Source organism: Schistocerca americana, chromosome 2 (assembly GCF_021461395.2).
Source record: "Schistocerca americana isolate TAMUIC-IGC-003095 chromosome 2, iqSchAmer2.1, whole genome shotgun sequence".
Lineage (NCBI taxonomy): Eukaryota > Metazoa > Arthropoda > Insecta > Orthoptera > Acrididae > Schistocerca > Schistocerca americana.
This window is the reverse complement of record NC_060120.1, coordinates 444,127,550-444,155,320: the sequence shown is the minus strand read 5'-3', so window position 1 is coordinate 444,155,320 and position 27,771 is coordinate 444,127,550. Positions and strand designations below refer to the sequence as shown.

Genomic DNA, 27,771 nt, shown 5'->3' with positions numbered 1-27,771 from the left:
AATCAAGTGTTTGAAATTTACTCATGAAAACTTGTTACATTTTATAGTGCTTCTAGTTTGTTTAGCACTATTTTTGTGTTATATATTATCACTGAATGATTTCCTCTGCAGTAAGCTGTTGTCTCCTGTATATCTTTTTATATTTGTGATAATAAGTTAGGAAATGTGGATTAGTGTAGTTCTTTTTGCACTGGTCTGAAAAATTTAAGTGTCTTGGAGGATTTTCTAATACCCACAGTGCTCTAGAAAAAATATATGACTTACATTCCAAGAATATATGTTTGTAGGTCTGCCATTTTGCTGGTTTTACCAAGTATGTCTTTATCTTTACCATGTAACAGTAATGATCAGAGAGACCAAGATCCTTTATAAATGCTATACAATATTCTCTGTTGACATCTGCAAGTATGTGGTCTAAGACTGATGCTGAACTTTTTCATTCCTTAAGTCCTTGTAGTGCTTTTCTCACTAACCTTAGTACAGCTTTACATGGTGTGCTTTCCTTGATGGGAAAGAATCTATTAGCTCATCAAAGTTCGTCAAAAGTTTTGCTACATGAAAAAACCAAATGTCATCTAATGTCCCCGTTTCTGCTCCTTCCTCATTCTAACAAACAACCTTGTCATCACTAATTCTGTAAGTATTCCTGCCAGAGGTAAAACTTATTCTCCGGTTAACTTGACTAACCTTGCCACAATCACCGTTTTAGTTATCCCTCGTTTATTCTCCGGTTAGGCATTATTACATGTTTGTACAACCCATTTTCCGCGCTACTCCCAGAATAGAACTTTAGTGGCTGCTATCCAAGGACTGTACAACTGGTCCTTACCAGTGTAGCATTCTGGGAAAAATTTTCTGTCAAAATTTCATTTTCTTGGATATACCAAGAAGATAATACGTACTCTTTTTTACCTGTTATTCAACAGGGATGCGTTTCAATATCATATGAATAATCGATAGACTGACATGCACTGGATGCTGGGTGCTTTGTGAAACAAGGTCCCCCCCCAGAAATTTCTGGGTGGGGTAGATACCCTGGTTTGCCCCCTGCCCCCTTTATCCAGGCCTGTTGCGCATGCGTCAGTCTGACAGCTTACGCGCACCAGTAAAATTTTTTCCAGGTGGCATCTGGCTGCTTGCTGCTATTACTTATACAGCTAACTGCCACACTTCTGTAGTCAGAAGAGGGAGGAGGTGCTACTCATACATGACTCAACTGCGAATGCGCATGAGCTCACTGCCAACTGCTCAAATGAATCTATTGTAAGCAGTTGTGACGTCACGCTCATCGGAGGCAATTTGCTGTTATGAAGCCTTACATAGTCTTCCTAAAGCCGTTGACACATTTTGCTGTTGGCAGACGCTTTTGTGAGCACTGTGTTTTGTTGCTGTATATGGTGCATTTCCTTGGCAACTTAATTTTATTTTCGTTTTTTTCTCTTTTTCATGTTTTATTGCTGCAGTATTATTCTGCAGTAGCAAAATACAGTAATATCCTTTGTTAGAGTACTGGTTCTTAGCGGTCAATGTTACAAAAATTTAACTGAAAACTAAAACAATGAAAAATTCCCAGAATTCTAAAATAATCCCGAGTTTTTCCCAGTTTCCTCCCGAATGAAAAAATTCCCAGGTTTTTTCTGGATCTCCCGGTTGTCCCAGGTCGTATACACCCTGTAATGGAATTCACAATTAAGATTTCAATACTTTTAGAAAAGTTGTTTATGGAAAATTGCTTTACAAATCATTGCAATGTTTCTGAAACAGTTACCATATCAGAATATTACAATTGTCATTTCAAAATCATGGTTTATAAAATATACATACATAACAAAATCTTAGTTATTTTTTATTGCTTTTAAAATACATTGTTATTTTAGTTTCTAACATACATCCTGTGTCTTCACAGTTGGCTGCATCATAATAACTATCACTTTTGTATGTATGAACTACATGATTGTTTTCATTATTTTTGACATATTTTTTTTTTTCATTTGTAGTTCAGCACCTTTATAAATTAATTACAGTTCATCTTAATTGATTTCAGTTCATCTTAAATTGAGTTATTCTCATCAATATATTAATCCAACAATTTTACCATTCAAGCTATTACATTTATGAAACTTCACATTCTTTGATATGTTTAGAAGCATAGTTTTTGTTACCTGTTGTCCTGTTTTGCTACATTCCATAAACTACCTAGTATAAAGTATCACACATAACAATTGTGAGTAAGGCTTCATCATGGCATGATGCACCAGAATAGGAGCTTTATATAACAATGAAAATAATCTAGTACTGCCATTGACAATATAATATGAATGGATAGATAAAAAATCTTTTCACGAAGTGGCGGCAGGGAACACACACACAAAAGGGTTTAACTTTTACAAGCTTTTGCAGCTAATGACTCCTCCTGGCAGAAGAGCTGAAGGGGAAGGAAGATGGCTGAAGGAATAGGACTGGAGCAGTTTAGGGAAAGGGGTATAGTTCAGAAAAGTCACCCTGATCCCAGGCCAGGGGAGACTTACTGGACATGATGAGAAGGAAATACAGATTGATGCAGACTCCTTAATTTCTTTTTATTTTTTGTATGCTTTTAGGGAGTTATGGTCTTTTCAAAGTAGCTGATTAATACATTCAAGAGCAGGATAATAACTGAGTGGCCAATGGGTGCTCCAAAGTTGTTGTTTGGACAGATCAGCAGTACCAGGACTGGATGTGATGGCCCAGGAAAATCTGCTTTTGAACTAGGTTGTTGGGATAATTATGTCCAGGGAAGGCTCAAGAGAGAGTGGTGGTTTATTGGTTTATTGCTGTAAAGAGTCTGCCACCGAACAAATATGTCTGCCTTGAATGCTAAGGCTATATGGGGGGGGGGGGGGGGGGGACATTTGATGCAGAGAGCCCGGCAACTGTCAAAATATGACTACTGTTGTTTGTTAGTAAGTTAGATGCAGAGAGAAGTTTCTAGCTGGCCTTTGCTGAGCATAAGATCAACATCAAGGAAAGCTGCATTGGATTCAAAATAGGGCCATGTGAAATTTAACTGAGGAAGGTAGTTAGAGATTCCAGGAATTTTACCGAGCCAGCCTCACCATGAGTCCATATGGTAAAGATATCATCAATGTATCTAAACCAAACCGGGGGTTGAAGGATTATGGATCCCAGAAAAGCACCCTCCATGTGGCCCATGAAAAGGTTGGCATAGGAAGGAGCCATACTGGTTCCCACGGATGTACCCCTGATCTGTTTGTACGTCTGCTCCTCAAAAGTGAAGTAATTGTTAGTACGTATAAAGTTAATTAATGTGAGCAAGAAGGATGTCATAGGTTTGGAATCATGCGGGCATTGGCTAAGAAAATGTTTGACAGCAGACAGACCATGTATGTGGGGGATGTTGATGCAGAGGGAGATTGCATCAATGGTGACAAGCAAGGTGTGTGATGGGAGTGGGGTGGGCACAGATTTCAGACGATCTAGGAAATGGTTGGTATCTTTAATATAGGAGGGAAGTCATTGTACTATGGGTTGCAGATGTTGATCAGCTAAGGCAGATACATGTTCAGTGGGTGCTTGAAGCCATCAGCTATAGGACAGCCACTATCATTGGGTCTGTGAATCGTAGGAAGAAGGTAAAGATGGGGGAACATGGTTTGGGTGGCATAAGAAGTTCTATGGATTGAGGTGTAAGCCCTTGTGAGGAGGCTGAGGTTTTTAGGAGGGACTGCAGGTCAGTATGAATCATAGGGATGGGATCTTGATGGCACCCATATGTGCCAGGAATGGCTGGATTAGCGAGAGTCTAGTGTATTCCATTGTTAATTAGTCCCTTATGGTTTAAGTGTACTAGTCAGGACCCATGGCCTGTCAGGAAATGTTATGGTGTCCCAGTTTCTCCACAAATGTATAATCCATTGTTAGTTAGTCCATGTGGTTTAAATGTACCAGGTAGGGCCCATGGCCTGTCAGGAAATGGACCATCCCCGAGCTTGGGTTGACATGTTTTAGTTATAATCTTTCACATACATCAGGAAAGAAAGAGTGTACTTGGAAGCCCTTGTCAGATGCCTCCCACTCTCTCTGCCATGTTAGAATCCATCACTGTTTCATTTGTGTTTTGTTCATAATGTCGGTTCTTGTAATTTTGGTGATTTTATTGATCCTGACCTCTCTTAAGCCAGAAAAGTGCAGCTCTCTAACATATGGTTATGTCTATGGGGCAGGTCTCCATCAAAACGCAAAGTGCCTCTAGTGAAGGCTCCACTCATCCTCAGGAGTACCCTATGCTGACCTTGTCTTGCAATCGCCTTGGTAGTCCATATGTTCTGTCTGTGAGCTAGAGCACTTGCAGCGAAACATGCAGTGGATTCAAATATCACAATGTGGTAGGTCCTTATCATCTTAATAGGTAATTTGTACTGAGTTGTGTTGAGTCTTGCTAGTTTGTGCATAATTTTGGAGGCTTTCTCAATTGTCACATTGATAAGATCATTGAAAGTGTCCTTTTCATGAAGATGCAATCCTAGTTAATGTGTGGGTTGCTTCCTCTGTTTGCTGGTATTGTCTAATTTTAGAATTGGCTTCTTCTGTAGTGTTTTGGAGCACTATTTTTAATTTATTTTCTTTGCACCAGTTGTTCATTTTCTGAAGCAGTTGCCTGCCTTTTGTCTCTAGTGCCACTCATGTTGGCTGACACCACTACGAGTAGTTCACCTGTGTACCTTCTGGTAAACCTTGCGGGATGTAAGGTCGTGGTCCATGAAACTCTTCAGCTCCTAACGTTTCGTCCAGTGCTTCGCTGGATATCTTCAGAGGGGTGTTTCTCCTCCGGTGAGTCTTGCCGACTGACGGGTCGGACGTCTGAGAGCGTCTTATGTATCGTAGAAAGTGGGCGTGACCAGAGTTACACGTGATATGCAGAGATAACCTTTGTCAGAGATAAAACTTAACTATCGATCGTAACCTTGTCACGGATAAAACTGTCTAGCAATTCTGTAGTGCTACTGTCCAAATATCACTAAGTTTCATGGTCTCTTCTTTCCGATTAAAATTATCCCTATGTTTAAATATTTCAATTGCTTCTCTACAAAGCCGTGGGTAATAGTTCGTCGTCGTAGATAAAATTTTTGTTTCGGAAAACTTCACTTGATGATTTCCTGGCTGAAAAGCGTGTTCTGCTACAGCCGATTTATCTGTTTTTCCTAATCGGCAAAGACTTCTGTGTTCTTTTAACCGTGTATTTACGCTTCTTTTTGTTGTTCCAACATAAACTTTACCACATGTACACGGAATTTTATATACGCCACTGCCTGATAGAGGAGCGCGTTTATCTTTTACAGACCAAAGAACATGACAAATTTTCTTCGTTGGTCTAAAAACAGGTCTAATATCATGTTTACTTAAAATCTTTCCAATTTGATCCGTTACTTTCTTTATAAAAGGGAGAGAGACTGTATTCTTCCATCGTTTTTCGGACTTGTCCTTAAGCTTTTTGTTGTTTGGGTGCAGAATTCTGCTTACTTCTTTCTTTGAGTAGCCATTTTTCTCAAAAGCGTGCTTCAGATGTTTTAATTCGTCGTCTAGATACTCCGGCGTGCAAATCCGTCTGGCTCTGTCAACGAGACTTGTAATCACACCTCTTTTTTGTTTTGGATGGTGGTTAGAGTTTTTATGTAAGTATCTGTCTGTGTGCGTTATTTTTCTAAAAATCTGTTGTTTCAAGCTTCCATCCGTCTGTCTCATAACTAAAACATCCAAAAACGATATTTTGTTATCATTTTCTCTCTCCATGGTAAACTGGATTCTTGGATTTATATTATTAAGGTAATCAAAAAATTCGCCTAAGGCTTCTCTACCATGTGGCCAGACCACAAATGTATCGTCTGCATACCGATACCAGCGAGATGGTTTCTTATCTGCTTTTTCCAAGGCTGACTGTTCGAATTTCTCCACGTAGAAATTAGCTACTGCAGGACCCAATGGGTTACCCATTGCTACGCCATTAAGTTGTTCATAAAACTCATTATTCCACTTGAAATGACTGGAAGTAAGACAGTGTCTGAAAAGAGCAGTCAGATCTTCTGGAAAAATATCCGTTATAAAATCCATAACTTCATTAACTGGAATCATAGTAAATAAAGATACTACATCGAAACTTACTAAAATATCTTCAGGAGTCAGAATTAAACCTTCAATTTTCTCTATAAAATGACGTGAGTCCTTTATATATGAATCCGTTTTTCCTAAATATGGTTGTAAGCGAGTTGTTAGATATTTTGCTATTTCGTACGTAGGAGAATTGATAGCACTAACAATCGGTCTCAGAGGAAGGTCCTTCTTATGTACCTTGGGTAGGCCATAGAGTCTAGGACACATAGCTTCAGTCTTCAATAAAGCTCTTTTTTCTTCTTTTTGAATAGAAGTGGCCGATTTTATCAAATTATTTGTTTTCCGTAGTACACTGGCTGTAGGATCTTTCTTAAGTTTTTTGTATTGCCCTGCCGTTAAAAGATTCAAAATTTTGCTTTGATAATCTTCTGTATTTAAAACGACCGTAGCATTCCCTTTATCAGCAGGAACAATCACTATGTCTTCATCTGCATTTAAATCTCTCAGAGCCTTTCTTTCGCCATTGGTTAAATTACTTTCCAGAGGTTTACTGCGGCATAATACTCTGGTGGTTTCGATCCGGATTGCATTTGCAGTTTCTTTGGGGAGAAAGAAAGGCTCTGAGAGATTTAAATGCAGATGAAGACATAGTGATTGTTCCTGCTGATAAAGGGAATGCTACGGTCGTTTTAAATACAGAAGATTATCAAAGCAAAATTTTAAATCTTTTAACGGCAGGGCAATACAAAAAACTTAAGAAAGATCCTACAGCCAGCGTACTACGGAAAACAAATAATTTGATAAAATCGGCCACTTCTATTCAAAAAGAAGAAAAAAGAGCTTTATTGAAGACTGAAGCTATGTGTCCTAGACTCTATGGCCTACCCAAGGTACATAAGAAGGACCTTCCTCTGAGACCGATTGTTAGTGCTATCAATTCTCCTACGTACGAAATAGCAAAATATCTAACAACTCGCTTACAACCATATTTAGGAAAAACGGATTCATATATACAGGACTCACGTCATTTTATAGAGAAAATTGAAGGTTTAATTCTGACTCCTGAAGATATTTTAGTAAGTTTCGATGTAGTATCTTTATTTACTATGATTCCAGTTAATGAAGTTATGGATTTTATAACGGATATTTTTCCAGAAGATCTGACTGCTCTTTTCAGACACTGTCTTACTTCCAGTCATTTCCAGTGGAATAATGAGTTTTACGAACAACTTAATGGCATAGCAATGGGTAACCCATTGGGTCCTGCAGTAGCTAATTTCTACATGGAGAAATTCGAACAGTCAGCCTTGGAAAAAGCAGATAAGAAACCATCTCGCTGGTATCGGTATGTAGACGATACATTTGTGGTCTGGCCACATGGTAGAGAAGCCTTAGGCGAATTTTTTGATTACCTTAATAATATAAATCCAAGAATCCAGTTTACCATGGAGAGAGAAAATGATAACAAAATACCGTTTTTGGATGTTTTAGTTATGAGACAGACGGATGGAAGCTTGAAACAACAGATTTTTAGAAAAATAACGCACACAGACAGATACTTACATAAAAACTCTAACCACCATCCAAAACAAAAAAGAGGTGTGATTACAAGTCTCGTTGACAGAGCCAGACGGATTTGCACGCCGGAGTATCTAGACGACGAATTAAAACATCTGAAGCACGCTTTTGAGAAAAATGGCTACTCAAAGAAAGAAGTAAGCAGAATTCTGCACCCAAACAACAAAAAGCTTAAGGACAAGTCCGAAAAACGATGGAAGAATACAGTCTCTCTCCCTTTTATAAAGAAAGTAACGGATCAAATTGGAAAGATTTTAAGTAAACATGATATTAGACCTGTTTTTAGACCAACGAAGAAAATTTGTCATGTTCTTTGGTCTGTAAAAGATAAACGCGCTCCTCTATCAGGCAGTGGCGTATATAAAATTCCGTGTACATGTGGTAACGTTTATGTTGGAACAACAAAAAGAAGCGTAAATACACGGTTAAAAGAACACAGAAGTCTTTGCCGATTAGGAAAAACAGATAAATCGGCTGTAGCAGAACACGCTTTTCAGCCAGGAAATCATCAAGTGAAGTTTTCCGAAACAAAAATTTTATCTACGACGACGAACTATTACCCACGGCTTTGTAGAGAAGCAATTGAAATATATAAACATAGGGATAATTTTAATCGGAAAGAAGAGACCATGAAACTTAGTGATATTTGGACGGTAGCACTACAGAATTGCTAGACAGTTTTATCCGTGACAAGGTTACGATCGATAGTTAAGTTTTATCTCTGACAAAGGTTATCTCTGCATATCACGTGTAACTCTGGTCACGCCCACTTTCTACGATACATAAGACGCTCTCAGACGTCCGACCCGTCAGTCGGCAAGACTCACCGGAGGAGAAACACCCCTCTGAAGATGTCCAGCGAAGCACTGGACGAAACGTTAGGAGCTGAAGAGTTTCATGGACCACAACCTTACATCCCGCAAGGTTTACCAGAAGATATTTCATTCGGTCGTGAAAGCCTTCGTACTATGATCACCTGTGTACGCCACCACACCTCTTACCTGTCAGCGCTGTCTAAGGTGTTCAGCAAGGGTTCAATTGCAATGTCCCAAAATAGTGGTCCACAGATCAAGTCCTGTGGACATCCCTTTATTATTCTCTTGAGAAGCTTGCATGTACAAGCCCTCCACACTGCCACTCCACGTCTGCTGTACACTCAAGGAGGCTATTGTAGAGGGAAGCTGATAGCTACATTTCCCTTAACCTGGTGAAGAGGGACGACCACCACACATTGTCAAAAGCCCCGACTATGTCAATTAGTATGGCAGCTGTGTAGTTGTCGCTTATGCTATTTGCTACTATTAGTGCTTGGTTGACAGTGTCTTCTATTGATCTACCTCCCTTGAAGCAAATTGATGGGGCATTAGGTTGAGGAGGCATCTGTGTGATTGTAAGCGGTCACATAGGAGCCTTTCCTGTATCTTTGCATAAGTGTTTGAGAGGCAGATAGGTCAGTACATTTTGGGATCTGTTAGCTCTTTGTCTTTTGATTTCCTGACTACTACTAAATTAGCAATTTTCCAGAGGTTTGAAACTCTCCCAGTTAGTAGTGTCTCATTGAACACGTTAGCAATAAAAGGTGTGATTTGTGTTACTGTTTGTTTTAACATATCTGAAGGTATTTTTTCAGTGCTGGGTGCTTAAGTTTTTAAGCCTACTGACTGCCATTGAGCCTTCTTATTGTGAGAATGGCATGGATACACTGTCACTGATGTATGATTCTCTGTCTTAGGTAAGCGTGACATCGCTCATCTTATGTGGGGTCATCATCAGGGAGGAGTCTGTTTAGGAGACATTCTGCTGTGCTTCTCCATCCTCTGATCATTGTGCCTTCAGCTTGTTCTGGTGTGGACAGAACTGTCAGCGTCATAACTTAATCTTTTTCTATCTTGAATGGTTGTCCCCAGATGTCATTCTGTAGCTGGGTCTTGACAAAATTGGTCCAGTAGTCTTGCCTTGTTGTCTTTAACTGTCTTTGGTATTTCTGTTTAGTGTCATGATACAGGTTGAGTCTTATCTGTCTTTCAGGAGGTGTCTTTGCTTGTTTGTAGTACTTTCTCTTGTTCCATGAATCCTTCCCTTATCTCACCAGTTCTGTCAACCATGGTTGTTGCTGCTCCAGTCAGTTTTTGCCCATGGTATAGTTGATATTCATGGTCCATGTTATGTGTATTGATGTGTGGTTATGATGATTATGTTGTGGTTGCTATGTGTGGTTCAGTCTAATACCCTTCATATGTTGACTAGTGGAAGAAATTTTGCATTCCCTAGAGAAAGATCTATGTTACTTATGCCACTGGCATCTCTGCAGTAGGTAGGTGGCTGTCCCTCCCAATTCAGAGTGAAGAGGTTGCATTCATTTACCATGTCAAGCACTAGTTGTCCTCTGTCATCAATTGTATCTGAGTTCCACAAATGGGATTTTACATTGATGTTGGTTAGAATGACCAGCCTTTTTCTTTCTTAATGTTGTGCAATGTCTTTTCTTTGTCTAAGAAAGATTCTATGCCACACGAATATTGAGTGTATACAGACGACTTGACCCACACATCCCATGTGTCTGTTATTTCTCTTTGGTGATGTGTTCAGAGCAAAACTGAGTGATCTGTGTTACTGTGAGGTTTTTATTTACTTCTGTTATCATGGCTTTCATGTTTGGTTTTCCTGCTATTGTGATGTAATGTAAGGGGAGCCCTGGAATCTTCTCGCCTCACAGAAAGGGTTCCTGAACACAGGCAATGTCTGCTTTTGTTTTATCTAAAAGCCTACCTAGTTCCATGTTTACTAGTATACTACCCTGGCAATTTAGTTGTATTACACTCAGAAGGGGTATCTAGTGAACAAAAAACTCTTGGGAGTGGTTTGTATAAAATCCAGAAACACACATCCATTTGCCCTCACGAAGTCCTTGTATACTTTCCCTAGGTTTAGCCCTCTCCCCTTCCCTCACATGCCTACCCTAAAAGCTTACATAGTTCTTTGGGGTTTGTTGGGAGATTTTCGACTCTTAGAATCATCCTGTCAGTTTTTTCTGTAGTTGGGAAGCAGATATTATCCCCGTTTTTATGCTTAGTTCATATTACATAGCGAAGAGCTGTTTGAAATACATCCTTGTTTCCCAGTCTGCTACGCCCTAGGTTAGCTTCTAAGCTTCCATAGTTTATTTGATTAATGGTGTTCAGCTTGGGGTCCTTGGTAGTGTCTGATTGGTGTTCTTGACTGTTCATCTGTTGCTCTGATTTTGAGTAATTTTGTAGTGTAGCATGTTTTTCCTGCTTTATGGCTTCTGGTAGTGTGGAGTTCAATGTGTTTCAACTGAACATTTCCCATGACAGTAACTTCATGTTTTTTGTCTCCAGTGGGGACCTGTTCTTGAAAGCAGACTGTTGTATGTTCATTTCTGGGGTGGTTGTGCCTGGTGTTGTGCCAGTGCAGGATGAGTCTTTCTGTTCAGCTACCTTACTGTTTTGTTTTTCATAGTGACTATGTGTGCTACCCCTGTAGGCAAAGCAAACTGGTGTAAATAGGGTCTACATTTTGTTGTATCATATTCTACTTGTTGTGCAGATAGCATGCAGTAGTCTTTGTCTGTATTTGCCTATGGTGTTGCTTTTGTTGTGAACTCTGACACCTTCATTCTCAGGATGTTCAAGAATGTCATTACATTTCTCTGTAATATCTCATAGTATTTTGTCTTCCACTTCATCAGCTTGGAGAAGGAGACAATCCTGGAAGATGGCCCTATCACACGTGATGTTTCAAGTGCCTGACCATTTCATATTCAATTGCACCCTGCAGCCACATATTGTCTATGTAGTGGGTAATGGTGAAGTACCTAAATTGTATTGTCTCCCAGAACTGAGGTATTACATTAGTGTTAATATCTGCATTTGGGGGTTTTAATAGCATCTTGTGTTGCTGCCAGGAAACAGTTCACCTCTGTCATGGTGTTAATAATCTGTGTGGGCTTGCCATTGTGAGCTTGCTAGACACTGATCTCTGATCACTTGCGGGGGAGCTTGACATGTAGGGAAATCAAGCAAAGATTAGAGAGGAACACTCAGAAAGTGCAGACAAGAATGTGTCACAGATGAAGGAACACTATTCATAGGGCAGCTGAAGGAGCTGGATGTATGGAAATGGGTATCATGGTGTAGTGGAGTAGTGATTCATAGATCTGGTGACAGACCAAAATTTTTAAAGAAGTCAATGCTTATGACTGGTTCTTCAGTATCAGCCATGTGTAATGTCCACTGATACACTGCACCAGGTAAGTGAATTCAAAGGTCAGTAGCTCCATGCACATTAATGAGAGACATATCAACAGTGCATAATCACAGTCTAGGAGGCAGCGGTTGTGATGGTGAGAGATCCTACAGAATTACATTTGCATCTGCTCCAGAATCAATGAGGAAGTACCTGCTCAGTGCTAAGTCCTGAAGGTAAAGACATCCATTTACTGACTGCTGATGATGACAGCACTGAAAGGAGTGGAGCATAAGTCAATATTTGTTTCGTCACATTCCTTGTCCATTATTTCCTGGTTTTTTTTTTCCTTTCTTTTTTTTCCAGTAATGCTGTCAGCACTCTCCATGTCAATAATTTTGAATTTTGGTTTGAAATTTTTTTGAGTGGCTACATTTAAAATATTTAACTTGCTGATAATTGATGATCTTGGTTGATGTGGGTTTGTTATATTTCCTCCACCTGACATAACATCTAGGTCTAATTTCTGTATGTTAGGAGATTTTATGTTGGTTTAATCACATAAATGCCACATCTGAAATAGTCAAAATACTACTGAAACAAGTTTATTTCAGAAAAATGTAGATAAAACTAACACTGGGTTTTGTACCTAAAACATGATATAGGACTGATGTCAAAACTGTGTCAAGACTGACTCCATACTAACTCGATTCAGCTGCAGCCATTGTTGCTTATATAGATCCCAACAATTATGAAGTTATATTCTACACTGTTTAATGGAATTTACAATTCCAGCCCATGATGCTGGAGTTGGTAGTTGTGTGTGCTTGAGGTGTGCTTGCTTGTGTGTGTAAATGGTGTGTGTCTCTCTTTGCTAATGAAGGCTGTGGCCAAAAGCTCTATGTAAGTGTCTTTTAATTGTGCCTGTCTGCAACTTGTGTCTTCTTTATGGTAAGTAGCAATCTGCCTTTTCCTACTTTGTGTAATCATCAATTGACAGGATCACATTTTTCTATGTGTTTGGAATTCTAGTTTTCATTCAATCTTGTTCTGTTCTGTTAAATCACAATGATTTATCCCAAAAAAGGTGTAGTCCTCCAGTCCATGACAACAGGTGTTTGACGACAATATGGGCCCCATGCCCACCTGTTGTAATCCACTAATTAACTTCACCAACCTGCCCTTACTAGCCCTGTTGATGTGCAGAGCATATGTAGCCCCATCTCCCAATAGTACCCATTAGTGCCAATGAAATGTAAGACTTGTCAGAAGTCACCATAACCATTTCTCTCCACTTACATTCAATATATCATTATCTTATGTACAGTCCTTGCACAAAGGCTGTATGCACTCAACCACCTGATTCAGTCCAACATTCAGGTTGAAAATGCAATGCTTTGCATTGTGTGGTAAATGAATTCCATAGAACTACAAAATTTTCCTTACTCAGTGGTTACTTGATATGCCCACCATCATATGACAATAAAGCATCCTATATGAAAATGTTCTTTTGAGAAAAAATTCCTCTTCAAATTACAAAATGAGACCGAGTACAGTCTCCAAACTTCACTAGGATAAATAAGAAATATAAAAAACGACTTCCAGGCACTGAATATGATCAAAAACTGTTTTTGAGGTTGAAATAATAAAATGGTCATTAAATGAGAATTAATTTACTTCAAGCAGTGTCACTTGTGTTAGGCATTCTTATACAGTCTGTAAAGTATCACATTTATAGAAAATTTTAACACAAATTAAGAAACACAGGGAGGTTGGGGGAGACAGAAATAGTGCTATCATTACACATATATTTTTTTGTATTTTGCTCTTTTTCTTTTTCACACACACACACACACACACACACACACACACACACACACACACACACACACGGTGTGTGTGGGGGGGGGGGGGGTGAGTGGGTGGATGGTTGGGTGGGCACTTGCGCACACTTGTGCATTCCTTTTCTTTTTCAGAATGTTTTGCAACAAATGAAAGTAGTGCATTCAGCACTTACTGTCAATAACCATCCTAAAAGTTTAAGTTAGGAAAACAGAATAAAATGAATTACTTTTATGGACTGAAATACACTCAAGAGCCAAGGAAATTGGTTCACCTGCCTAATCCTGTGTAGGGCCCCCGCGAGCATGCAGAAGTGCCACAACATGACATGGCATGGACTCGACTAATGTCTGACATAATGCTGGGGGAACTGAAACGATGAATCATGCAGGGCTGTTCATAAACCTGTAATAGTAGAATGGGGTGGAGATCCCTTCTTAACAGCACAATGCAAGGCATCCCAGATATGATCAATACCATTCATGTCTGGGGAGTTTGGTGGAAAGCATAAGTGTTAAAACTCAGAAGAGTGTTCCTAGACCAACTCTGCAATTCTGAACATGACGGGTGTTGCACTGTCCTGCTGGAATTGCCAAAGTCCATTGGATTGCACAATGAACATTAATGGATCAGTTGATCAGACAGGATGCTTACATACGTGTCACCTGTCAGAGTCATATCTAGACATATAAGGGGTCCCATATCACTCCAACTACACAGACACACCACATCATTACAGAGCCTCCATGAGCTTGAACAGCCCCTGTTGACATGCAGGGTCCATAGGTTCATGTGCACATCCATCTTCTCGATACAATTTGAAACGAGACTCGTGCGATCAGGCAACATGTTTCCAGTTATCAACATACCAATGTTGGTGTTGACAGGCCCAGGTGAGGTGTAAGGCTTTGTATCATGCAGTCATCAAGGGTACATGAGTGGGCCTTCAATGAATGGTTCATATGCTGACAGTTGTTGATTGCCCAGCATTGAAATCTGCAGCAATTTGAACAAGCGTCATGTTGAACGATTCCCTTCAGTCATAATTGGTCCCATTCTTGCAGGATCTTTTTCCAGCTACAGTGATGTCAGAGGTTTGATGTTTTATCAGATTCCTGATATTCATGGTACACTTGTAAACCTGACGTAAGGGGAAATCCCCAATTCATCGCTACCTCGGAAATGCTGTGTCCCATTGTTCATGTGCCAAATATAATACCACATTCAAACTCACTTAAATCTTGATAACCTCCCATTGTAGCAGCAATAACCAATCTAACAACTGTGCCGGACACTTATTGTCTTATATAGGCGTTGTCGACTGCAGTGCCATATTGTACCTGTTTACATATCTCTGTATTTGAATATGAATTCCTATACCACTTTCTTTGGTGCTTCAGTGTATAACAAGGATATGAAGTCTCTATCAATGTAGTTAACCTAACAGATTTTGATAACTTTTATTAATTTGTAAATATTTGTGTAACAATTATCATACGAACTGTTGATGCTCTCATTAAAATTTAACTCTATTTGGAAAGAATTACATCACAACTTATGTTGCTTTAGTATATGCAATTCAACTAAGCAGCCACATTATCACACCAGTTTTGCTGTTTGTTGTTACTATGAAAAAACATTGCTCATTTCCTAACTTTGTAGATTTTTCCCGTGCGGCCATCCCAGATGTCATTACAAAAAACAACAGATACTTCTTTGCTGGCAGCAATTAATGGTAAGTATATTAGCTGATAGGTACCATGAGTTTAATTTCTAACTGTTTTGGGTATTTGATAATTACAGACCTTCATTAATGACACTCAAAGATGTATTTGGTATTGCTTGAAATGAACCATCCAAATTCGGTCAGCATGTTTTGTTTCTCTTGCTTGGGTGGATTTCATAAAAGAGGATATCCTTCATTTTAATAGTTGGCTTGTGACAAGAAGCATCCAAAAATGTAATTATTATTATATAAGCCTCAAATGTAGAGTACAATCTCTCCACCAACACTGGCTATGGTACTATAGTTGGGAATATTTGCTATCATGGTATGTGTAGACAAGAATCTACATAGGCTTTACAAGGATCATAGCATCTACATTCAAAGAAACAACAAATGAGGGGGGAAAAGGAGAGAAAAAACTCATGGTAGGTCTAATGACTGCTCATTGGGAGTTTAATTGCCCACACATCATAGGAATAGAAAGTATTTCTTAAATTCGGACTGTGTAATACAGGCTGCATATATCTCCCAGTGCAAAGCACTGGATGCCAAAAGATACAAAATATTTGGATCATTAATTCTTGAAGAAATTGTGGCTATCAGAGATCTAGTAAATGGATTCCAATACTCTAGAAGGGTAGCACTTAGCATTTCAAGAATGACAGTCTAAACAGTCCATCCCTGTCCTCTAATTAACATCCAGATAATAAAATTCATAAAGTTAAAATTCTCAAACATTTTTCTGTCATTCATATTTGAAGTATAAATTTATGACAACATTCAATGGGAAATGGCACTGTAGAGTCTCTTTAAAATGGTTGTTACATAAATCTTCAAACAATGTAAATACTTACCGGTATCTTGACTGTCTCACTGGATCCATGGCTCAGCCATGAATTATGAGAGGCCCAATTGTACTGTGTTTCTGTGACGAAACTTAGTTCACAATAAATGAACTATCATAGTAACTCTCATTATAACCATGCAACAGTTTGAATGAAATTGGTCACTTTGGAAATAAACCCTGGCTTTCAGCTTTAAATATTTGCATTCTTTCTCAAAATTGTTGCTATGTGAATATAATCATTTTTATTTAACATGTATTTGACTGGATTCAGTTGAAATAGTAATCATTACATTCCATCTTACATAGAGGCAAGTCATAGCCATGCCTCACCAGATCTGTCCTCTCTCAACACATACCAAAGCCTCTCAACACTCATATAAAATGTATAACAAACAAATTTAACGTAACTTGATGGTACAATGAGTCAAAGATGACTATTTACAGGAATTTACAGGAATTAATTTTAAATACATAACAGATTAATAATTTTGGCATAATTTTGTAATGAAGTTTTGGTATCAAAATACCATTAAATGCTCAACTGTCTGCAAATTAGTGATGATAGAAGGAGTTGTAATTTCATACGATGATTGACGTTTTGATAAGCAAGACAAAAATGAAAGAAACAGATTTTCAAAATTTAGTGCAAAAAATATAATATGGTAAATGAAATTTCAAATAATAGTTGCCTAACATCATAATGATCCCAAAAACTACCACAACGAAAAAAAGTTTTGCAATTACGATGAAATGTATTCAGAATATAAATGGTTCAGAATGGTTCATCTGACACAGACATATCATCATCTACTACTGAACAGGCATCAAAGAGGTGCAGATTTATTTCAACAGAGAGAGCTACCACATAATAAACCTAATATATCAATGAAATTAATCAATTTTTTAAAATATAATACAACTGGATAGAAAAAGATTTACTCATCAAACAGTTGCAGGAGAAAGCAAGTGTAAATATTAAGGAAATGTGCAAACTTTAGAGACAGTGGCTCCTTCTTCTGGTAGGGAAATTGAAGGGTAAGGATGAGCAATGAAGGAATAGGATTTGTGAGGTTTAAGAAATTGGGAAAATTAGAGACAATTCAGTCAGAATGCTGGGTCAGGGGAAACTTACTGTTTGAGATGAGAGGGAAACACTGATTGTTGGGAACTGCACCATATGAGATTTGGAAACCTGAATGCTAAGAAGTGGAAGATGGGGTATTAAGCAAGACAGAGATTACTGAAAAAATATCATGCATGAGTTAATAAAAAGTGGTAAACTACGTGTGCAATATGTGGTGATGGACGGGGAGGAGGACAGGGGAGGGAGAGGGGGGGAAGAAAAATTGGAAAATAATAGGTATGTAAAGATAAAGGGAAGTGCAGAAAGGAATAGTTACTTAGTAGAAATGCTGAGACCAAGGAAATGAAGGCCAGGTGGGAAGTCAGGACCAAGGACATGTAATGCCAGTTCCCACCTGTGGCATTCTGAGAAACTGGTGTAGGTGAAGAATCCAGATGGCATGTGTGGTGAAACAGGCACTGAAGTTATGATGGTTACGCTGTAGAGCATGCCCTGCAACAGGATATTGTGTATTGCTAGTATAGACCCTCTGCCTATGCCCATTCATCCTAACTGATAACTTGGTGGTAGTAATACCAGTGTAGATGGTGAAACAATGTTTACATTACAGCTTTTACCTGACATGTGTCATTCCCCAAATGATTCTCCTTTGATTTCCTTCCTTTTTCCAGTGACAGGGCTGGTATCAGTGGTGGTAGGAGGATGCATAAGGCAAGTCTTGTGTGGGGACAGCCACAGAGTAGGAGCCATAGGATAGGGAAATCGATGATGTGGTTCATCATCCACAGCGCCTGTGCTGGTAAGTCTGCTGGTTCAAAGAACTCAGTTAGTGGAATGAACCCTGCTGGGAGTGTGAGTGGTTCTCCATACAAGATATCTATTAGTGTTCTGAGTAGGCCTTCCTTGAATGCCATACAAATGCCTAGTAGTACCATAGTCCTGTAGCAGCGGCATGGTTTCTTTCATCCATTACCTGCACCTACCTGTAAACTCATTGTAGCAGATCACTGGTGGGAAAGCCGATCAGAAACCTACTGTACTGCAACTCATACCAGGTAGCATACAACGTAACTTTTCCAAGAATCAGGAAAAGGTCTTAACTTTGAATGAAAGGTGAAAATACTGACAAAACATTGGTATATTCTGCCAATACCATGCTAATCTTAACACAGTCATGCACAGACATTTTCGTTCATGTTAGCAAGTTTATGATAACTTATTTTCCTGAAATCTGAACAACTACTAAACACAGATTGTTCTTTAATGAAAATGCACACCATATTATTAAGTTTATCAGTGTCTAATGCACTCAAATTTTTGGTCACCAATCTGTTCACTATGCCAACATTCTATATTTCCAAGAGAAACGATGCCCAAAGAATACTCCATTCTGATTCATCAGTTTTGTTTAAGGCCAATAGAAAAACATTATTCTTCCATGTTAATACATGATTTCCATGACAAACCAGCCAACAAATAACACACTTTCAAACTTTACTTTTTCCCAAAATAAATAGGGCCGGCCTCTGTGGCCGAGGGGTTCTAGGTGTTTGAGTCCGTAACCGCACTGCTGCTATGGTCATGGGTTTGAATCCTGCCTCAAGCATGGATGTGTGTGATATCCTTAGGTTAGTTAGGTTTAAGTAGTTCTAAGTCTAGGGGATTGTTGACATCAGATGTTAAGTCCCATAGTGCTTAGAGCCATTTGAAGCCAAAATAAATATTTAACATTCTGATATTTTGTTTACAAATTACATTATGAACTACTTTCATTTGCACTTGAATTAGCTTTCCTTTTACCATAAACTTAGTTAACATATTATGATAAAAAATTTCCCATCGTCTGCTTCACACCCCCTATGATTATAAAGTTTTTTTCCAAAAATCTTAGAATTATACAAATTATCAATCCTGGCTTCAAGTTTTAAATCTTTCAAAATATTCTCATTCCTATAAACTGAAATTACAAATTTCTTACTCCAGACTTGTCAGTCTAGTCTAATCTAGCCTAATGTTTTAATTTCTTTATGAAAAATCATTTCCTACTTGACAAAATTGATGCAAATTTTCAAAACAAATTTTCAACATTTTAATAACTTTTTCATTTATAAATTCAAGTTTTATGAAAGTCTTTTGAAGTGAACTACTTGTTTTTATTTAAAGCCACTATGATTTGTGTCCTTTCATGTAATAATGGCATTTTATCATACATAGCACTAGCACATCACTGTCATCTTTTCATCACATACATTTCCTTGGTTTTTGATTATGGCACCTCTGTATTGTAGTGTCCATAACATTCCTCCATTCTCCACATATCCGTCCTTCCAGAGTTTACATGCAAAGTTGTCCCTGAAACCATACTTCCGTCTAAGACTACTTTCTTTCCATACATTCTAATAGACAATCTTTTATTATTACAAGAAATTATTTACAAATTTTATATTTCATTTAACTTGACTTGAAATGAAAGTAAATTAACAGAGTGTTGCTTCTTTATTTTACTTTAATCAGCAAGGCGAAATCAACTAGAAAATTTTTTTCAAGAATTTATTTCCTCTATAAGACTAAATTAATTTTTTTTAAAAAATTAGTTGCTATTGAAAGCAAAACTTAAACTTTTTCTTTACTTTAACTCAACTGGAGAAAATTTAATTGTGAAAAACATATTTCACACAAAGCAATTATTTACAAACATCTAATAATACACAGCTACCACTTTTATACAGCATCTCTTTGCATCACTTCTTCTTCATATTTTTTACCACTATTGAAGAGAAATCACAATTTTTTATTTGCAATATATATGATTACTATCTTCACATTCATTGATATTCCTTTCATAATAAATGTTTTTCAGCTTTATCCAGGTATATTTTTCATCATATTTGTTAAATTTACTTTACTATGTGGTATTGTATATCTGATTTCGTCATTACAGCACACCTTTTCCTGACCACTACACTTTAGTATTCATCATGAAAATCTCCTTTATTAACTGCACTTGTCACACCCAGTTACTTTCATTTTCCTACATTTCACTCAGCCTCCAGTTTATTTCTAGATATTCCAACAGGATATTCATTACTGCCTGCCATTATTTTTACTGATACATTAATGTTTTGTACCCTTACACATACCAGGGAATAACTTCTCATATTACTTAAGTCAATCCTTACTGTCAGCTTTCATTAGGATAATGCACCCTTTTTCTACTTTCCCTTTACATCATCACTTTCGTACCTTAATTATTTACCTACATCAACATACTTATGTGGTCACTTCACTCCATTACAGTATGACCCCCATTTCTCTCACCATAAATCATATTTTGTCATAAGACACCATGATGCCCTCTGAGACTCTCAAACACCTTCATTCACAGATAAGAAAATTAAAGATGATAGAGTCAGCTCAGAATGATAGAAGAGGAAGATTACAATACAAAAAGAAACTGAAATATCATTGTCAATAACTTGAGCACCTGGTGTTCATCAAACAGCTAGCATTGCATAGGTTGCAATGCCCTTTGAGGCCACCAAGCCTAGCTCACACCTAACTCTGGACTAATGTATCTTTTTGTTCTATTTTTTTCTTGTACCACCTTCATTTCCTCAGGTCCACCCCCACATGATCCCCATACTCATTGTAGCCCTCTAAATCTTCCATCCTTCTGCAGTACCTAATTGGTATTCTTAGGTCAAATTATTTTTTTGAAAAAATAGTACAACCACATCTTTCCCATTTATTTCAAAAATTACTACATTTTGATTAAAATTTAATCTCCCTTTGTACTGGTTAAAGAAATCTAGACCAATTAGCATTTTTGTACATAGATCAGGGATTATAAGGAAGTTATGGAGTACTTGCCCACCATTTATTTTCACTGGAAACAGAACTTCGTGTTTAACAGGTTTCAGCTACAATTATCTGCACCCACATTACTACCATTAATACAAGTTCATTTCTATTTGGCAATGATTCTAACCAACTTTTACTCATAGCACATAAATCACTGCCACTATCTGCGAAACCCTGTACTTCTTTGTTACACACTTGCAGACAAATTACTGGCTGACTCAATACCTGCCTTTCATTGCTATTGTCAGAACAATCCTCCAGCAAATCGCTCACAATCTCCCTTGTATCAAAACCTTCCCTGTTTCCAGAAATTACACATATTTTTACAGGATTACCCTCATCACTTTTCTCCCCCATACTAACTATACTGTCCAATAATGACAGCTCATTATTTTTTCCGGCGTTTTGGCATTCTCCCTTTCCTCTCTCTCTTTCTTTTTTTCACATTTATTTGCCTGACCCCCAGTTTGGTCACCATTTTCCTGCCTCTCCCTTGTAGCCTCACAAATATCATCATTTATAGATATTAGTATTTCTTTTACATTGACATCACTAATCTTTCATAATTCTGCAGCTTCTGTACTTTCTCCTTCCCTAGAACATGACTCAACCTCAACTTGGTTGCTAAACACTGTCTGGAAATCAACCGGGAGTAGACAGCATTCCATTAGAACTACTGATAGCCTTGGGAGAGCCAGCCATGACAAAACTCTTCCATCTGGTGTGCTGGATGTATGAGACAGGTGAAATGCCCTCAGATTTCAAGAAGAATATTATAATTCCAATCCCAAAGAAAGCAAGTGAAAATTACCAAACTATCAGTTTAATACGTCATGGCTGCAAGCCATGCAAATGGAAAAACAGGCAAATGGAAAAACTGGTAGAAGCTGATCTCAGGAAAGATCAGTTTGGATTCCATAGAAATGTTGAAACACATGAGAAAGTACTGACCCTACGACTTATCTTAGAAGATTAAGGAAAGGCAAACCTACATTTCTAGCATTTGCAGACTTAGAGAAAGTTTTTGACAATTTTGTGTGAAATACTCTCTTTCAAATTCTGAAGTTACCAGGGGTTAAATACGGGGAGCAAAAGGCTATTTTCTGTACAGAAACCAAACTGCAGTTATAGGAGTTGAGGGACATGAAAGGGAAGCAGTGGTTGAGAAGGGAGTAAGACAGGGTTGTAGCCTATTCCAAATATTATTCAATATGTATATTGAGCAAGCAGTAAAGGAAACAAAAGAAAAATTTGGAGTAGGAATTAAAATCCATGGATAAGAAATAAAAACTTTGAGGTTTGCCAATGACATTGTAATTCTATCAGAGACAGCAAAGGACCTAGAAGAGTAATTGAACAGAATGGACAGTGTCTTGAAAGTGGGATATAAGATGAACATCAACGAAAGTAAAATGAGGATTGTTGTTGTTGTGGTCTTCAGTCCAGAGACTGGTTTGATGCAGCTCTCCATGCTACTCTATCCTGTGCAAGCTTCTTCATCTCCCAGTACGTACTGCAACCTACATCCTTCTGAATCTAGTGTATTCATCTCTTGGTCTCCCTCTATGATTTTTACCCGTCACGCTGCCCTCCAATACTAAACTGGTGATCCCTTGATGCCTCAAAATATGTCCTACCAATTGATCCCTTCTTCTAATCAAGTTGTGCCATAAATTTCTCTTCTCACCAATTCTATTCAGTACCTCCTCATTAGTTATGTGATCTACCCATCTAATCTTCAGCATCCTCCTGTAGCACCACATTTTGAAAGCTTCTATTCTCTTTTTGTCCAAACTATTTATTGTCCATGTTTCACTTCCATACATGGCTACACTCCATACAAATATTTTCAGAAAAGACTTCCTAACACTTAAATCTATACTCGATGTTAACAAATTTCCCTTCTTCAGAAATGCTTTCCTTGCCATTGCCAGTCTACATTTTATATCCTCTCTACTTCAACCATCATTAGTTATTTTGCTCCCCAAATAGCAAACTCATTTACTACTTTAAGTGTCTCATTTCCTAATCTAATACCCTCAGCATCACCTGATTTAATTCGACTACATTCCATTATCATTGTTTTGCTTTTGTTGATGTTCATCTTATATCCTCCTTTCAAGACACTGTCCATTCCGTTCAGCTACTCTTCCAAGTCCTTTGCTGTCTCTGACAGAATTACAATGTCTTAACATCGGGGAGAGGCTACAACCCTGTCTCACTCCCTTCCCAACCAATTCTTCCCTTTCATGTCCCTCGACTCTTATAACTGCCATCTGCTTTCTGTACAAATTGTAAATGGCCTTTTTCTCCCTGTATTTTACCCCTGCCACCTTCAGAATGAGGATAATGGAATATAATTGTATGAAATCAAGTGATGCTGAGGGAATTATATTATAAAACGAGACACTTAAAGTAGTAGATGAGTTTTGCTACTTGAGTAGCAAAACAACTGATGATGGTCATAGAGATGATATAAAATGTAGCTTGGCTATGGCAAGGAAAGGGTTTCTGAAGAAGAGAAATTTGTTAACATCGAATATAAATTTAAGTGCCAGGAAATCTTTTCTGAAAGTATTTGTACAGAGTGCAGCCATGTACACAAGTGAAACATGGATGATAAATAGTTTAGACAAGAAGAGAATAGAAGCTTTCATAATATGGTGCAACAGAAGAATGCTGAAGATTAGATGGGTAGATCATATAACTAATGAGGAGGTACTGAATAGAATTGGAGACAACAGGAATTTGTGGCACAGTCTGATTAAAAGAAGGGATCAGTTGGTAGGACATGCTCTGAGGCATCAAGGGATCACCAGTTGTATTGGAGGGAAGTGTGAAGGGTAAAAATCAAAGAGGGAAACCAAGAGATGAGTACACTAAGCAGATTCAGATGGATGTAGGCTGCAGTAGCTACTCAGAGATGAAAAGACTTGCACAGATAGAGTAGCATGAAGAGCTGCATCAAACCAGTCTCTGGACTGAAGGCCACAACAACAAGAGTTCTGTCTGAAAGGAAGTCTTGAATCTAGTTGCAGATCTACTCTGGTACTCAATAAGCTTGTTGTTGTTTGTTTTTTTTTTTTCAGTAAACAGCAGTGTGGTACAGTGTCAAATGCATTCCTGAAGTCAAGGAATATGACAGAAACCTAAGTGCTGTTGTCTATGTTGCTATGGATCTCATGGAGCGATAGAGCGAGCTGAGTTTCACAGGATCTCTGTTTGTGGAACCCATGTTGATTTTTATAGAGCACATTTTCGTTCTCTAAGAACATCATAATTCTTGAGCATAAAACATGCTCCATAATTTTAAAGCAGATTGACACCAATGACATTGGTCTATGATTATGTGCTTCTGTCCTATGACCCTTCTTAAAAATGGGAATGACCTGCACTATCTTCCAGTCAATAGGTACCCTTCATTGCTCAAGTGATCTATGATAAATTAGTGCTAGAAGGGGAGCAAGTTCTTTTGCATAATATTTGTAGAATCTTATAGGTATCGCATCTGGTTCTGATGCTTTTCCACAACTAAGCGGTTGTTGTTTTACTATTCCATGATGGGTTACCTTGGTGTCTGCCATTTCAACATTTGTACAACAATTGAAAAGAGGGGCTGCATTACAATCTTTCTCAGTGAAATGATTTTGGAAGACTGGATTCCGTATTTCAGCCTTCTCTCTGTTATCTTCTGTTTTGATGCCAGTATGGTCACCAAGTGAATAAACAGTTGATTTTGACCCACTTACTGATTTCACATATGACCAAAACCTCTTAGGGTTTTTACTCAGATTGGTTGGCAAAATTTTCCTTTAAAAGTCATTGAATGCTTTTTCACATCTCTTCTTAAGCTCATTTTTGCTTCATTCAGCTTTTGTTTGTCAGCTAGCTTTTTACTTCTCTTGGGACAGAGATGAATTTCTCTTTGTTTATGTAGCATTCTTCTAACATGACTATTAAACCATGGTGGGCCCTTCCCATCCCTTAAGGCCTTACTTGGTACATACTTGTCTAGGGCTGATTACATGATGCCTTTGAATTTTTTCCATTCGTTCTCCACATCTTCATCCTCATCACCAAATATTTGATGCTGACTGCACAGATACTCTGAAATTTGTATCCTGTCACTCTTGCTAAGGAAAAATATCTTCCAACCTTTCTTAACAGCCTTTGTAAGACCCATTGTCATAGATACTATCAGAGCCTCATGATCATTGACACATTCTTCTATGTCCACTGATTTGATAAGTTCAGGTCTATTTGTTGCCTGGAAGTTACCCTCACAAGTTGGTTCTCTAACTATCTGTTCAAAGTAATTTTTGCACTAGATATCCAGAACAATGTCACACAAGTCCTTGTTTCTGGCACCAGTTCTGATAGCTTGACACTCCTAATCTATAGCTGGCAAGTTGAAGCCACCACCTATTACAACGCCATTATCAGGAAAATTATTAACGATATTCTGCAAGTTCTGTCTGAAGCACTCTACCACTAGAGCTTCTGACGCAGACAGTCTATAAAAGCATGTGATTACCATTTTTGACCAATCTTTAATACTTAACACTTTTTGACTAGACTTAGCACTCCAAAGTTAAATTAATTCATGTGTACCATCCAGAATTTGAGTGGTTAATTAAATGTTTCTGAAGCAAGTTTATAAGTTTGATTACATTAGTGTTTAGTTACGTATTAGTACAGGTTACGAAACTACTGTGCTGTTGAAGTTATTTTCTGCTTTTGTGTTATGTTTTACTATCAAACCATGTGTGACAAGTGTGGTGGTTGCCATAGAAATTTGAAAGCGAGGGTGTTCTGTGTAGACTGTAGGTTGTGGTTTCATTGGGTCAAGTGCAGCAGAGAGGAAATAAGGGTAGATAATGACGCTCTTCCATGGCATGATTACAATACCAGAAAAAATAAAAACCTACACTATCCTTTACTTAACCTATCTTTGGCACAGAAAGGGGTAAAATATGCTGCTATAAAACTTTTTGATACATTACCAGATGAAATAAAATGTCTGACAGACAGCAGTAGCCGGCCGGTGTGGCCGAGCGGTTCTAGGCGCTACAGTCTGGAACCGCGCGACCGCTACGGTCGGAGGTTCGAATCCTGCCTCGAGTATGGATGTTTGTGCTGCCCTTAGGTTAGTTAGGTTTTGGTAGTTCTAAGTTCTATGGGACTGCTGACCTCAGATGTTAAGTCCCATAGTGCTCAGAGCCATTTTTGACAGCAGTAATAATTTCAAAAACAAATTGAAATCATACTCCTTGACAACTGCTTCTACACCATAGATGAATTCTTGAATATGAGTAAATAAATCTGGAGATATAATATATGCATTTTGTGCCATTTAAGGGAATGGGATAGATAATAGAAATATTTAGGTATAACACTATAATGTAAACAAAAAGAAAAAAAAAGAAAAGAAAACATGTTTCCCGTGCGAATTTCCTGTGCATTTGACATGTTCCACATCATAATGGTTTTTCTGTGTTATTTATCAATGGAACACATAACTAACTAACCCAGATTAATTCACAATCATAATCTGTGATAACCTTGCTGGATTTTATCAAATTCTTTGCTGCTGTAAATGCACTGCCCCCATTGGCGACCAGCCTAACCTTACAATAAATATTCGAATCTGCTTAGGAGTTGTCATTAATATCTGGTTCAATCAATACTCTGTTCCTAATACTATCTGTGCATTATAGCCTTCAGTAAGTGATACTAATTCTGGGGCCTTTCCTTGGATGCTCCTATAGTTTGCTAAAATCATACTAACCTTTTCTATCTCTGATCTGCAAGGATGAACATTCTCTGAGGACACGGTGGCTAATTTATCAGGCAAATCATCTTTGATCCCAAGGGACGGTTTCTCTGGCACACAAAAGCCCCATGTGTGTGCCACATATACTCTCCTACCATAGTAGCTGCTTGCTGAATGCAGTGCACACCTGGAGGTCGAGAAATTCGCATCCCATACCATCACAGAGTCATCTGAGCCTCAGGTTTAGAGACTTTACACTTTGCTCCAAACCAGATGACTGCAATCAACCCTGGGTATGGTGCTACAAATAAACAGCTTAGCCTGCACCCTGTGTGAAATGCTGGTTTCCTTCACCAAATCTACCAAAAGGAGCCGAGGATGCCCTCAGAACCCAAGTGGTAGACATCATTCATGCTGACATGTGCCCGATATGCACCTAGTTGAACCCACTGTGCTTGATAGATGCTAGTAGGGCATCTTCCACATCACAGACGAGACCCCCCAGCAAACGTACCAACACATTGCTTGCTATTTCCCCCGAGGGGCTCCATCAACTGCCTAACTCTGGAGTTCCCAATGACAAGTTTACCCATCATCTGCACTTGTCCAGACTGGTCAGCAAAATCGGTCACTCTCCCAACAGGAGAAACAAACTGTATTGGCTCAGAGGTATCATCAACACTGGGTAGCACTTCATACCAGTTGCTAAGGTGTAGGGAGCCTTTTTCCCAGTGACATGCAAACCC

The 27,771-nt window shown here is 38.3% G+C and overlaps 1 protein-coding gene across 1 annotated transcript in view; it reads left to right on the top strand.

Annotated features, from left to right (window-relative positions):
• Positions 1-27,771, top strand: part of LOC124596159 (leucine-rich repeat extensin-like protein 5) — a 97,360-nt gene that overhangs the window by 18,794 nt on the left and 50,795 nt on the right. Inside the window, exon 3 of the mRNA XM_047135191.1 lies at positions 15,397-15,469. Coding sequence (XP_046991147.1) covers positions 15,397-15,469 — 73 coding nt within the window. The remainder of the gene's footprint in view (positions 1-15,396; positions 15,470-27,771) is intronic.